Source organism: Oryzias latipes, chromosome 5 (assembly GCF_053564925.1).
Source record: "Oryzias latipes strain Hd-rR chromosome 5, Olatipes_Hd-rR_3.1".
Classification (NCBI taxonomy): Eukaryota; Metazoa; Chordata; class Actinopteri; order Beloniformes; family Adrianichthyidae; genus Oryzias; species Oryzias latipes.
Window position 1 is genome coordinate 28,119,807 of NC_136241.1, and position 14,375 is coordinate 28,134,181.

Sequence of the window (14,375 nt, forward strand, 5' to 3'; positions counted from 1 at the left end):
TTTTTAAGGAAACCTGCTTTCCTTTATAGATTCTTGATCTATGGGCAAACGGAAGTATGATTGTGTTTCCTCTCACTTTAATTTCCTGCTTTTCTTCATTTTTTATAATCAGTTTTTGCTACGTTTGGGAACAACCAACATTTAATTATTGATTTTGTGACCATACCTTCTAATAACATTTTCTTAAGGTCTCCAAGGAGGAATATCGTCAAGAAAGTATGTAAGCTACAAGGTGATCTGATGAAGGACAAAAAAAAAAGAGAGACTATTTTTGGACTGTGATCTAAAATGGAAAAACACTCAGCTGTGCTGCATTTCCTTCCAAATATAAAAGTTAGATAACCAGCTTTTAAAGCATGAAGACTGTATTTGTTTTAGCAGAAGTTGTGCATGACCACCTTCAAATAAATAAGCAGAAGTTAATATCAATAATATATTTTTCTTGAATTTGTCTTGAGAACTTGCTAGTTTTGTGTTTTTTTCCTTTTTTATCCAGTCTGTGGACAAAATGGAAGTTAATGAGGTGGTTGTGTTTTGGAAATTTTATCAGAAACTTCTGAAGTTCATCGAGTTAGTAAATGTGAAAGTACGTCTGCAACACTTCCTTTTTCTCACACCAACTCTGCGTGACATCAGGGGTGAGCTAAGAATTACTTTGAAAACTTCCTCAGTGACTAAATGTTTTTATGCAGCAGCAGCAGCAGTGCAAACAAATGACCATAAATGGCGTTTTTCTAAGTATAAAACAACTGACTTTTATTCTCTTCCACAATTTTCTTACATTGTCATATTTGTGATGTTTTGCTGACATCTCTTTCTCCATTTGATGTCATGAAACATAGTTCCTTTTCAAAATGCACACCCTAGTCAGAGAGTTTTGGGACAAATTTGAAACGACAGTGACAGATTGACACAAAATAGAAAACCCTGGAGGCTGACCTTCGCAGCATCAAGCCCTCAGTGCCCCTGTACTCGTGGTTATCAACTTGACTAATACTTTAAGGACCCGCCTTTGTTTGGGGATTTGATCAGAGTGGCTGAAAACGATACTGCTAAATATTTCCTTATATACAGGAATTGATATTCAGGGGTACAGGGAACTAGCTGAGATTGCTGCAAAGGGTGCCAGATTACATCTATGTCTCATCTTTTGGGTTTCTATTTGTGTGCAGATTGGCCCTTTGATTGATCCCAGGCTGGTACGACACCAAGAACGCTGCCGTCATCAGAACTGTGGAGAAGACAAGCCGCCATTAATAGTGCGATGAATGCATTATTTTGTAAGGAATATGCCGAAAAACAAACAGATTTCTTACGTTCTTGAGGAATTCTTCTGCAACAATTCGGGCCCTGGCATTAACGGACAGCTTCATCTCGCTGATCTCCTTGTCAATCTCCTCCATGAAGTGGATGACAAAGTCCACCAGCTTGTGTTTGTACATCTGCTCCGTGTGGAAGTTGGTAATCAAGAAACTAATATCATATCCCTGTGAAAACATTTAAAGATAATTTGTAAAAGATTTTACAATAGAAGAGCATTTTGTTCAGAAAAATGCATTTAAGAACAAATCTTCTAGAATATTTAAGCATTAAATGTCATTCGAAAGGATGGCTGTGAGGACTCCTTCATCCAGGATAATCTGGACTCAGTTTTTTTTTAGGTTGGCGACCCTTTATCCAGGAAACCTTCTCAGTATCTTCAACTTAAAAAACGGAGCCCAGATGACCATTTAAAACGGTTTTGTCTTTTTCAAAGCAATAATCCGTTCCTCATTTCCTCAACAATGACTCTGTTGTCTGTTTTAAGCACAACTGAACTGATTTATCCCCCACCTCCACTGGCTTCCTTCTCAGAATGAAGAAGTTCTCCGCTCTCATCATCATGAAGCGCATGAACTTGTGGCAAAGGATCTTCTCGATCTCATCAGCCTGTGATCACAACACAAGTGTTTTCAAATACTGTTCCTGCAAATCCTGGAAAAAAACGTATTATATTGTAGAGATTTTTTTAAGGACCTGCTTCACAGCAATGCTGACTCTGACAGAGTTGATGGACCCTTCGATGAACACCTTCTCCTTGTCGTTACGACTGATCACCACCGGTTGAAGCAGCAACTCCTTGCTGCTCCTGTAAACACATGGCCATCAGATCCCTTCAGCTTTCAAATCTCCAGCTGCTCTGTCTCACTTTGTTAGGAGGACATCTGCAGGCAAGCTGCAGCTAGCTACATTTGGTGCGTCCATGTCTTTTTTTCCCCTTCCCACAAATATTTTCCAGTACAAGTCCGCACAGGTCCGAACTTGTGTGAAAGCAGCTGACGAACCACAATCGGAAAAGATGCAACAGCAGCAAGCAACAACAACAATATAAAAAAAGAAAGGCTTGCAGTTGCTGATGTGACACATACCTGACCTCCACCTCAGGCTTGTTGTGGCGCTCCACCACCTGAGAGGAGAAATTCTCCAAACAGAGGGCGGCCTGCAGGGTGGCCCTCACAGCATTCAGGTAGGGGCGCAGAGTCGCTGTCTGGAATGAGCAGAAGATCAGTATGTGAAGGAATCCTGCTTTACTGAAACACTAAGGGATCAAGGCTGATATAAGCACCAATTAGAACATTACATTTCCATGCCATTTTTTATCATTTCAACCAAATATTGTGATTAGTAATGAATTAAGCCATTAGCATGTTTCTTTTCTCTAGTTTATTGTAACAGAGGATGGGATTTGGGGAGATTTCTAGAGCAACATTTTAGTAAAAAATGTGATCATCTCTTCTTTTTTTTGTATCTTTTAAAGATTGCCGGGTGACATAACAGACAAAAAAGAGCCTAAATGAAAAAGAGGCTAACAGGAAAAGGCAGCTCACGTCTTCTGTCACTCTAGTCTAGTTTCTGCATACCTACATGAAGGATGCCTGCCCTCCGATAACTAGATCGAACCACTAACACCGGATAAAGATCTAGAAGCTAGCTAGCTTTTCTCACATTAATAATATCCATAGTTGCTTGGAATAAAAAGCTAAATTGTAAAATATAAGCGAAAATATTATGCATCAGACTTACCATTTTGAGCAGTAAAAGACGGAAGTTCCTCTGCCACGCCTGGGACGGCTCTTCCGTAAATCCTGCATAGTAGAGTAACGCTAGGGTGCGTTTGTTTTCTTGTCTTCGTTTGATGAGGTCGACAGTTTCTCGGTGCGCAACTCATCTAGCAGTTTTGCTTTGTGGCTCCACCCATCCAGAAAACACGTTATAAGAAACCGAGCAAACCCAATCGGACTTCAATTTCACTGTACAACGGGGGAGACGTTTTTCTTCAGTGACAATTTAGGCTTGTAATATCTACACATTATTTAATTTTTTGCCTCAATATTAAATTTTTATAGTCATAATTGTACTCGTTTCATATAATAGCATTTAAGTTGAAAACATAGTGGCTATTACTTGACAAATTCAGATTGACCTAATGGTTTCTTCCGACAGTACCATCACAGATGCAGCTTTGGGCGTTTTCTAGATTTCGTAAAATGCATTTACCCATTTTCCATATTTTTTGGCATTATGTCTTTTCTTTATATGTATTATTCTATACAAATGCTGAGACAGCAACTGTGTTCACTTCAAGGTGATATATTAAAAAAAAAGCCTACAAAAAACACCCCCACTTGCACGATGGTATAATCCATCATGGGCACCTTCACTGACGGTAAATATCGTTGATCTTTAAAAATTAATTACGCGTCTGTTCTTGAAGTGTGTGGCGTTAAAAAAACGTTTGTGTTTATATAAGCCATTTCTAAGCAGTTCGCTGTGTAATTAAAAATGTAATTTGGGGGCAATTCTGGCCGGCCGCTGGTTCAGCCCCGCTCGAGTGTGTCGTGTGTGATGCGTACGTATCTATGTGTTGTGTTTTTAATGAATTAATTATGGCCAAACGTGATCAGGATGAACTGTGTGTTCGTTTCAGATGGTCTGTAAATTACCCCGCTGTTCATCATTTTGCGTCAGTTACATCAGACTAACGGCTCCCTGCCAACAATCAACATCATGAGCGAGCTGAAGGACTGTTCCCCGCTGAAATACTACGACTTCAAGCCCGTGGATCATGTCAGGTTGTGTCCCCGTTACACCGCCGTGCTGGGCCGCTCAGAGGACGATGGCATCGGCAGCGGGGAGCTTGATACTCTGCAGCTGGAGCTGGAGACGCTCCTGTCTTCAGCCAGCCGCCGCCTGCGAGCCCTGGAGGAGCAGAGACAGGTAGGTGGACGCTCATCCATTCAGCAGCAGATGGACGCAACATTTGATTTACCGCATCGCTTTCATCCTTCCAGATCCTCACAGATTGGCAAGACAAAAAGGGAGACAAGCGCTTCCTTAAAATGGGAAAAGACCCTGATCCTGCAGCCACATCCCGCCACAAGCCCAAGAAACAAAAACTGGATGGGAAAGGAGCACATGGACAAGGACCTGGTCCCGGAAGGCCCAAATCCAAAAACCTGCAGCCGAAAGTTCAAGAGTATGAATTTACAGATGAACCACAAGATATCCCGTGCACCCCCAAAAATGATGCTCCCAACAGGTCAGCACGAGGCGCTTTTCACACCATACTTATCTTTTTCGGCTTCAACCTTGCTTCACTGTTTAGTTTATTTGTTTTGGTGGATTAAAACCCTTTTTATGTTTAATCTGTTTACTTTTTACTTTTTTTTTTCCAGATTCTGGGCTTCAGTTGAACCGTATTGTGCAGATATTACCAATGAAGAAATACGACTGCTTGAAGAGCTTCTTAAGCCCTTAGAGGACGAGGCTGAGTATTTCAAAGTATGATTTTAAAACTTTTAGTTCACTTAAGGCAGTGGGGCTTCTAGATTCAAAGCGATACACACCTCTCCCTCAAAAGAAACCCTTAAAGTTCTATGTTCTTCCCTAAATACTTCTGTTTCCTAACAGAGTTAGGTAGGACTTCATTTGGTTCTTGGCAAACAAGCCATGTCCGAATTCTGTCAGTATGACCTGAAAACCAGATCGAAAACTTAAAACGTCACCAAATAAAAAAGATAATTAGTTGTGGGTCTGTGTACATTTAAAGACCACTGGGAACGCTGTGAAAATGGATCAAAAGAGGATCAGAGTGACTTTTTTAGATGCAAATTCATCAAACTTCTACTCAACATTTACAAAGTATTCACTTTACTGAACTTAAGACCAATTTACACAAAAACCCTTTTTTCATCACTTCAGTACAAGTTAACCAAAACAACATTGTAGCTAAATGAACTTGGAAATATTTAATGGTCTTAAAAATTGTAGGGTTTTTTATCTAGTCAGACATAAAAACATTTTTGCTCTAATAAGAGCAAGAGAAATATAAGCAAAGCTTGACCCATTAGTTTGTCTTGTTATGAGCCTATTTTTATTCATTGAAGTAATTTATTCCTGTGCATAACTTAATGTTGGGAACTTTTTTCTCTCCACCTTTTTAAATAAGGTAATTGCCTTACTAGCTACTCCTTTTATTATTATTAGACTACATGTAAGAAATGTACCGGTATATATCACAGGAAAACGGTTCTAAAACGAGCTTTAATGATGCGTCTATATAACAACAAGTAAATACATATTATGCAAATACTTTCTTGTGATGTTAAATATAAAATTTTTTTAAATCACTGAATAATTGCTAATCAGTTCTCATCCCTCCTTGGTTCTGAATAATTTTTTAATTCACGTTAAACAACCCTAAAGGTAACGTTTGATGTCACCATTTAACCTCACGACGCCTGAATATTTTTCCAGTGATGAAAAAATAATTCACTTATGTTTTTGCTTTCATGTAGATGCTAAATTAAGATATTTTTTTTTATCATTTAAAAAACCAGACTATGTAAAAGACCTTGTGCAGCCGTACACTCCCAGCTGGTCCCTGAGATCATGTGACCAGGGTCTGCTGGTTGTTAAGAGAACCCGGTTAAAAACTAAAGGTGACAAAGCCTTTGCAGCGGTGGCTCCATCCCTCTTGGAACTCCCTTCCTCTCAGCCTCAGATCTGCAGACTTTGAAAACCAGCTAAAAAACATATCTTTTTTTAAATTAAAAGGTGCTATATAAATAAATAAAAATATTATCAATTTTGGAGCAGAAGTGGTTTGATGCATATTTGCATCAAGGGGTGAAATGACTGAATAGTAATGTGACTTGTTAGACGATTGCCTGCACACAATGTGGAGCAAGAATCAAACAGAGCTTTCTTGGCGTTGATATTAACCTTAGATTCCAGCGCTGGGGAAACACTACTCCCAGAGGTGGGCTCAAGAGGATCTGTTGGAGGAACAGAGGGAAGGCGCACGAGCCAATGACAAGAAGAAAGGCATCATGGGAGGTCCACTGTCAGAGCTGGATGCAAAAGGTGAGGAAAAGTTCAAAATTGATGTTTGCTGTAATGGTTGATTCCCAATGAAAGGCATGTCTTCATGCTGAATCACTGCAGATGTAGATTCTCTGCTGAAAAAGTCGGAATCTCAGCACGAATCACAAGAAGATGGCTGTCCCTTTGGTCCTCTCACTCAGCGTCTCCTCCAGGCTCTCGTAGAGGTCAGATTATTTCCTGCATTTTTCTGCTCCCAACATTTAGGTTGTAAAGTAAAGTAAAGAATGTATTTGTTTTCTTCTCCTAGGAGAACATTATATCCCCCATGGAGGATTCTCCTATTCCTGACATTTCTGGAAAGGATGTCACTGATGGTGCTGGGACGTCTCCTCGAAGTCAAGGAAAGGCTTTCAGGTGCGGCGTCTTTCACAAGTTAACAGTGCACCAGCAACGCTACATTTAGAAACATTTGAAGATTTAAAATTAGCACTGCAAGAAAAACATCACAAGGGTTTTGCAGTAAGTTATATTTAAGCGCATGAGAAGCTGCGGTTGAGTTCCATACCTCATGAATCGTTTTTGAAGTGGTGAGGTACTTTTTATTTATTTTTTAAACTAATTTGTTGGGGGGCCGACCTGAGTGCAGAGGAAATGAGGTCTGATTGCAGATCCAATTCTCATGTACGTGTTACTAAAACCCCCACATTGAATGAAAGGAGGTGTTAGTTGTAAAGCACTTGAGTCCTTAACCCTTGTGCTATTTTAGATGACCCCACCCTTACATTGACGTGTTCTCCCTACCATGATAAAGGTGGTAAGATTTCATGTAATCCATGGACACCAGTAAAGATCACAAATCATTGAAGAAAAAGGGGTCAGTGCACTGTCTAGTGGGTCTAGATGACCCAACTCCCAACGTTAAAGTGCCTAGGATAGCACAAGGGTTACAGAAGGAGGAAAGCGTTGTATAGGTACATGCCTTTAGCCCTGGTCCTCAAGGAACGCTGCCCTGCATGTTTTCCATGTGCCCATGGTTAAAGCACACCTGATACAGCTCTGCAGAAGCCTGATGATGGCGGTCATCATAGGCAGTTTTTGCCATCTCACTTCACTCTGCCACAGATCCAATAGATCCTGATTCTTTGGGCCTTTGATTTGACTAATCTATTGAATATTTGATCAGTTTGTTAATTAATTCATGGTTGTTCTTGTCAGGATGCATGTTGACCTTGTTTTTCTTTCATTTGAACAGCATCAATGTCAAGACTGCAGCAGAAGTTTTATGGTTAAAGATTTGTAAATAGCCTGAGCAGAAAACAGGATCTTTGTGTTCTGTCAGTCAGTCAATGGGTTTCTGCTAAAAGAAAGAAATATAATTCTTAATAACAAATTGATGCATGCATTGTTTTTGTTCTTGTTTTTATTAACTTTACTGATTATTCTCAATGCTGCACTGATATTAATACAGATTAATAATTATTGTTGAAAGCTTTTGGAGTATCATTGGGATTTTCTGTTGCCATGGCAAGGGCTCCGCTGCTCAGAAATGATCGATCCACATTAATTATGTGGCATATTTTACAAATATGTCTCCAGAGAGGTGCACAGCACATGCTGTACACTATATCATGAAGTCTCACCAGCTTAGTAGCGTTGTGGTAGACCAGGGGTGGGCAAACTACGACCCTCAGGCTGGATCCGGCCCGCCTCCATGTTTGTTCTGTGTCCTGATTGGCTGGAGACCTTGTCTATCAATCTCCTCCGTGTCTCCTGTACAGAAACGCGGAGCTCTTCAGATCAGAAATCTTTGATCGATCAGTTCTTTGTTTTCATTCTGAGATCCTGGACCTAATTTCTATGAAGGTTTAAGAATTTAAACGAGAAAAAGTGTGAAAATGTTCATGTCTGTCTGAGAAAAGTGTAGAAAGTGGGCAGTGAGGAGTTTTTACTGCCATAAACATCTGTAATCAGACTCTGTGGTTTTCACAGATCGGTTATTTTTGGAACGCAACTCCTGCAATAAACGAAGGAACTCTGTACTGGTAACGGTAACGGTAAAGAGATCTGAAATGGGAACAAAAGTTTTAAACTAAAAACTCTAGAATATTCTGTTTTAAAATATAATTTTCAATCCAAATGTTTTCATCTACATTCCATGTTATATCATTCTCACTCCACACATCTGCTCCTCGTCTGGCCCTTCTATCGAATTTTAGAACCCAACGTGGCCCGCGACTAAAGATAATTGCCCACCCCTGTGGTAGAGTGTAATCCGCCCTGAGACTGGAGGGTCACGAGTTCAAATCCACGGCTGAGTCATACCAAATACTCTTAAAAATGGGACCTAATGCCTCGCTGCTTGGCACTCTGCATTAAGGGGTTTGATTGCGGAGTAGAGCCACCAAATGGTTCCGGAGCTGGGCTGTGTCTGCGGCTCACGGCTCACTCGGGTGATGAGTCAAATGTGGAGAGCAAATTTCACACACCAAAACGTGTGATAGCTAATGGGACTTTAATTAGACTGTGGGACCTTAAATGACATGGAACTCAATTTTAGAGTAAAAGTAGATTTTAGCTTAAAAGAAAAAGAAATGAATCCGTTTTATTAATTGGCTTTCATGTGGCTTTCACTTTCATTTATGGCCATTACGCAGCCTCTTGATCGAATGGTCTGGGAATCTTCATCTCTGGAAAGAAGGTTTTTCTGTTCCTGCAATGTTTTCTCAACTGTTTGAGCAAAGCTTCTGTCTCAGCAGTCGACTGGGAACAAACCACACATCTGAGAATAATGCTTTCAAATTACAAACTGATGATTTCATCCAGCAATAGGAGCCATCTCAAACAGATTTAGGATTATTTTATTCTTAAAAAGGGATTTTTCCTAAAAATAAGCACATGGAGATGACTGTTGGACATGAAGGGCACCCACTGCTTCATGGTCTCTGTTTCTAACAGAGGTCACCCCCATCACTTGAGACATCTGCCTGAGGATGTATTTTTTTTAAATCTTCTTGTAGGTCTGCTTTACAATATTCCCTTTTCTCCCCTCCAGTGTTCCTCACACCCGCTCCTTGGAGGCACGGATCAAAGAAGAGCTCATAGCCCAGGGACTGCTGGATCTGGACGAGCGACCTGGACAAGGAGGAGACTCTGAGGATGAAATCCTGGCAGAGCTGCAAAAGAGACAAGCGGAGCTGAAAGCCTTAAGTGCCCACAACAGAGCCAGGAAGCAGGAGCTGCTCCGGTGAGAACTGCAGATGTTTGCCGCTGTGTGTCTCTGTGAAGCAAAAGTCCTCTGTGAGCTCAAATCACGACCTTTTGCAATGTGTCCTGTCGTCTCTCAGGCTGGCAAAGGAGGAAATGCGCAAACAGGAGTTGAGGCAGAGAGTGAGGGTGGCAGACAATGAGGTGATGGAGGGATTTCGGAGGATCATGGCCGCCAGGCAGAAGAAACGCACTCCAACAAAGAAGGAGAAAGATCAGGCCTGGAAAGCACTAAAGGAGAGAGAAAGCATCCTGAAGCTATTAGACAGCTAGACGATGCACATTAATGTGACTTTTTTTTTTTTTAAATCCAGAAAGAAAAGAAGAATACGTCTTCACACATTCACACAACACTCATTCTACAGTCCAGGTAGAGATCTTGTAACTGTTTTAACTGCATGCGGATGAAACCCATTTGTGTAGAAAGTGTTTTTTATACTTATTGGATTTTGTTCAATATGTAAATGTGTATGTTTTCCTTTTTTTTCTTTTTATAATCATTGTAATTTCATCACGACAATAAACATCCATTGGAGTTCACTTCTTTGACTTTCTTGATTTGGAGGGTTTTTATTGTATTTTCTGACAGTTGCAGGTGGGAAAACAGGTTCATACAAGTTCATAAAATATTTGAGTTTTAGGGCAATTTTTCAATGTTTGTAACACTTGTGCTATCTTAGATGACCCCACCCTTACACTGACATGTTCTTCCTACCATGATAAAGGTGGAAAGATTTCATGTAATCCACGGACACCAGTGAAGATCACAAATCATTGAAGACAAATGGTTCAGAGCACTGTCTAGTGGGTCTAGATGACCCAACTCCCAGTGCCTAGGATAGCACAAGAGTTAAGGGCCGGAAAATTGTATTGGCACAAAAACTGACCTGACAAAAACAAAAATATAGATAAAATAAACGGGAGAGCCTTGCATAGAGTCTCTTCTGCCTGAGGAAACAAGGACTAGTTTATCCACCTGACTGTCAGCAATGCAAATTTGTCATCTGTAGAGGACATTTCTAAACCGGAATAGCTCCCAATCACTGCATACCACTGAAATAACTCCTTATGGTGTCAACAAAAGACATTTGGAGCCTTTGAATGGTATTCACAAGGATATTACAAGTACAAAACACAGCAGTGGTTGCTGAAAAGCTTAAAAGTATTTTTTTTAAATGTTGCGTACATATATTCAGATATTTACCGTTGAGTGCACTAAGATGATAGTGCACCAAAAATGATGCCTTTGTACAACCAAAACGGTGCAAATGGGCAGTTCAAAAAATGTTCAATTAAATCCCAAAAAAGACGTGTTTACATTTAGTTGTGCAAATACATAAACTTTTTCAAAATTATAGTTTTTGATATCACTTTTATGTGAATGCATTTGGCTCCAGATGTATAAAGCGGGCCACGTCTAATTTTTTTTTTACTGAAAATAAACTGATCCTGTCAACTGGGCCCCTGAATTATAGATGTGAATTTGGAGAAGAAATGCTAAATATTAAAATCTTTTTAAACTAGATTAGTTTAATTCTGACATGTCAGAATTATAAAATGTAGTGGTGACATTTCTCTCTTTCCACTCTAGATGGCAGTCATTGGCCTCACACACACCAGGCCTGCAGGATTTGTGTGTGTTTGGGTCTGTGGTTAGCATTAACCCAACACACTGTGTCATTGTGGTGTGTGAAAAGTGTCCAAGTCCTCACTTGATGAAGTCCTGACTGATCTCGATCTAGACTGTGAGTCTCACACCAGCAGCTGTGCATCAGGGGTCACCCAGTTCATCCAATAAGGCTGACAGAGTGCCACAGTAATTCATGGGGGTTTCACGAGGGGCAACAGGCAGAAACAGTGGCTTCTAACCCCACTGTCATGGGACCTGAGACAACAACTGACAAACCCATCAATGCTCAAATCTGCGTTGACCCTTTCAGTGGTTGGAAGTGGTGGAAACGTCTCCATTTGTACTATTTCTTTGCTGTGAAGAATAAAGATGTCCTTCATGTAAGGTGAATGAGTCTGATTCAGAACGTTTCAGACTATTTTCCAAAAGGTCACACGTCCTTCTTCTAGCCTGACATTTTGAGGTGAGATCTGTGACTTCCATCCTGGTGAACTGCTTCACTTGATCTTTGACATTTGCTCAGAGTTGACACAACAACACCAAGGAACACTTATTCTGAAATAATCAACAGAGGCACAGTTAAGAGTAAACATTTTCCACAATAGATTTAATGTCTTTTTTCTCTAAGTAGTTCCGTGACTTGTTTTGGTTATAAACTAGAAAGAGACAGACAGGTTTAGTGTGTTTAGCGTTGATGAAGGCTGATGAGGTTTCTCCACTTTGTGGTTAAAATATTAAGTAGTCTAAACCCATCCTGTGCTTATTTGCATGTTCAGTGTGTTTGGGAATCCAATGGCAAAGCCCTCAATGGAAAATGATTGAATTCACAATAATAAAAAGGTTGTTTAAAAAAAAGCTCTTTGTTCCTGAGTTTGAGGCTCCAACAATGGTCTGGTCTTCACGCACTCCCTCTTCCTTAATTTGAGCTGGTGCACTCTATGTAAATTCATAAAACCATTAATCTATGTGTATGAAAGCTTTTTTTATAACACGCAGACCTATTGAGCCCTCCTCACAGGTGAATGAGCGACTGAATGGACGGCAACCCCTCAAGGCTAGGTGCACTCCTCCACGCTTTTGTTGCCTTTGTTGTCATAAGATCTAAAATGAAGGGCAGGTGAGTTTTGTGTGGATACGCGCTCAGTGATGCTCATCGGCTGTTTGCACATTCCATGTAAGGCTGCCTTTTTTCTCTTTATGAAGATCCAGGTGGTGCACCCCGGACTTACTTGGGATACCGAATGCTGGACACAGGAACTTCAGCGTCATCTCCACCTGCTGCCTCATGCTGTGTTTAATCCATCTGCGGGTTGAGCTTCTTCTCTCCACCCTGCCATGGCCTATGAACCTTTATGACTGTTTAAAAAACAGGGCTCTCCATCGAAGGGTCTGGGTGCATTACTCGAGTATTCTGGCACGAGTCTGGGATTTGATGTATGCCACACAAATACAGAGCAAACAAAGCGCTGTCATGTGAGCAGGCTGTGTTTATATCTGCACACATGCACATAATATATGCCAGCATCAGTACAAATCAGTGGAGGGAGGGATGGGGGGGTCTGAGTGCACTGGTTCTTTGTTTCAACAAAGTGAATGAATTATGTCTCTTTCTCTGGGGCTCTCCTACTCCACCTCCGTCCCTGCGTTCCTGAGCGAGTACTGAGCTCAGAAAGAACGACTGATCAACACACAGACGCACACAAACAAACAGGGAGACACAAAAGTCAAACACTTAGTTGTGAAGGGATTCGCCACAAACCTGTTGAGCTTTCAAGCTGAATTACTGTAAAGTGCTGTGTGGCGTGTGTGTTTGGGGATACAGACAGAGGTTGAGACAGCTGCTGAGGCCCGCTGGTCGGCTGAGAAGAGCCCTCTGTCTGGCCAGGCCACGCCTCGGCTCTTCTCTTCCACAGAGAACCATTGTCTTTAGAGCTGCTTCCATCATCCTGATGTCATAGTTTGTCCCTGAGACGGCCGCCGGAGCTGCTGGGATAAGACCAGAAGTCAGAAACAAAAATGTGTGGATGTATGCTACAGAGCCACAGAGCACACAAACAACCCCATCACACTCTGCCTCTTTTGGTTCATCCTTGAACTTGGTTAGGTTTGAATTTTATTTGCCTCTCATTTGCATGGCAGTTGATGCTTTTCTTGAGCAACACCTGGATTTGAGAGCTCACATGCAAAGCAGTCTGTCTCTCTATCCTGGGCTTTATTCACTGATCAGGTACAGGGATGACAACAAAAAAAGAAAGGACACCCTCTTTCAATTATTTGATTACAATGAATTTACCACAGAAAGTAAAACACATTTTGTTTGATTATTTCTTTGTAGAAATCAAGCTTATTCCTCATAAATCCTGCTTATGACCATTTTAAATGGTGCCACATAAGAACGGATATATATAATGACTGAGTAAAGGCTGTTTATTTCTCAAGTAGAAGTCCATGGGATTTGGCTTCTTGGAGCCAGTGGGTGCTTCCTGTTTGTAACTCGCAGTGGGAGGGGTCACTTAGTCCAGTTGTCATACACAGCCTATGGTATTGACTCCTGTCTAGTCCCCTCTGACAATGGCCCCTGCTTTCAAGATCCGTTTTTGTCCGCTCCAAGAATTACTGTTTCACAATTGTCTGTTCTGGATTGGATCAGTATAATGAGGTAACTTTAATCTGAAGGTCCTGAAAAACAAATTTTAGCCCTGTTTACTGTGATCATGAGGATTATTTCCTGAAGCTGCTATTCCTTAACCTTTGTGCTATCCTAGGCACTTGAACATTGGGAGTTGGGTAATCTAGACCCCACAAAACAGTGCGCTGAACTTTTTTTTACATGATTTGTGATCTTCACTGGTGTCCGTGGATTACATGAAATCCTCTCCACCTTTATTCACCTTTGTCATGGTAGGGAGAACACGTCAATGGTCATCTTGACCCCATAGGATAGCACAAGGGTTAAACACATGAAACCTTAAAAACTAAAGTAGATATAGAATTAGAATTCGTTTGGAATTCATTAAGAAGATTTTGGATTTTTTCTTTTCATAAGTGTCACTCACATACTCAACTTTGCTGCTCATCATACATATTCCTTACAAATGTGGCACAATTTCAACTG

At 40.8% G+C, this 14,375-nt stretch overlaps 2 protein-coding genes across 2 annotated transcripts; one reads left to right on the forward strand and one right to left on the reverse strand.

Moving 5' to 3' along the window:
* Positions 1 to 729: 729 nt before the first annotated feature.
* On the reverse strand, positions 730 to 3,292 carry LOC101159909 (actin-related protein 2/3 complex subunit 4). Its single transcript, XM_004069071.5, has 6 exons — positions 3,064 to 3,292; positions 2,409 to 2,527; positions 2,017 to 2,128; positions 1,834 to 1,929; positions 1,317 to 1,487; positions 730 to 1,231 (listed from the first exon to the last, which is right to left on the reverse strand). Exons 1-6 carry the CDS (start codon positions 3,064 to 3,066, stop codon positions 1,226 to 1,228), a joined length of 507 nt encoding a protein of 168 aa, XP_004069119.1. The 5' UTR covers positions 3,067 to 3,292; the 3' UTR covers positions 730 to 1,225.
* Positions 3,293 to 4,047: 755 nt separating this feature from the next.
* Positions 4,048 to 10,170, forward strand: tada3l (transcriptional adaptor 3 (NGG1 homolog, yeast)-like). The gene is made up of 8 exons (XM_011475351.3): positions 4,048 to 4,257; positions 4,332 to 4,579; positions 4,716 to 4,821; positions 6,270 to 6,405; positions 6,487 to 6,590; positions 6,674 to 6,780; positions 9,419 to 9,610; positions 9,711 to 10,170. Exons 1-8 carry the CDS (start codon positions 4,048 to 4,050, stop codon positions 9,901 to 9,903), a joined length of 1,296 nt encoding a protein of 431 aa, XP_011473653.1. The 3' UTR covers positions 9,904 to 10,170.
* The last annotated feature ends 4,205 nt before the right edge of the window (positions 10,171 to 14,375 follow it).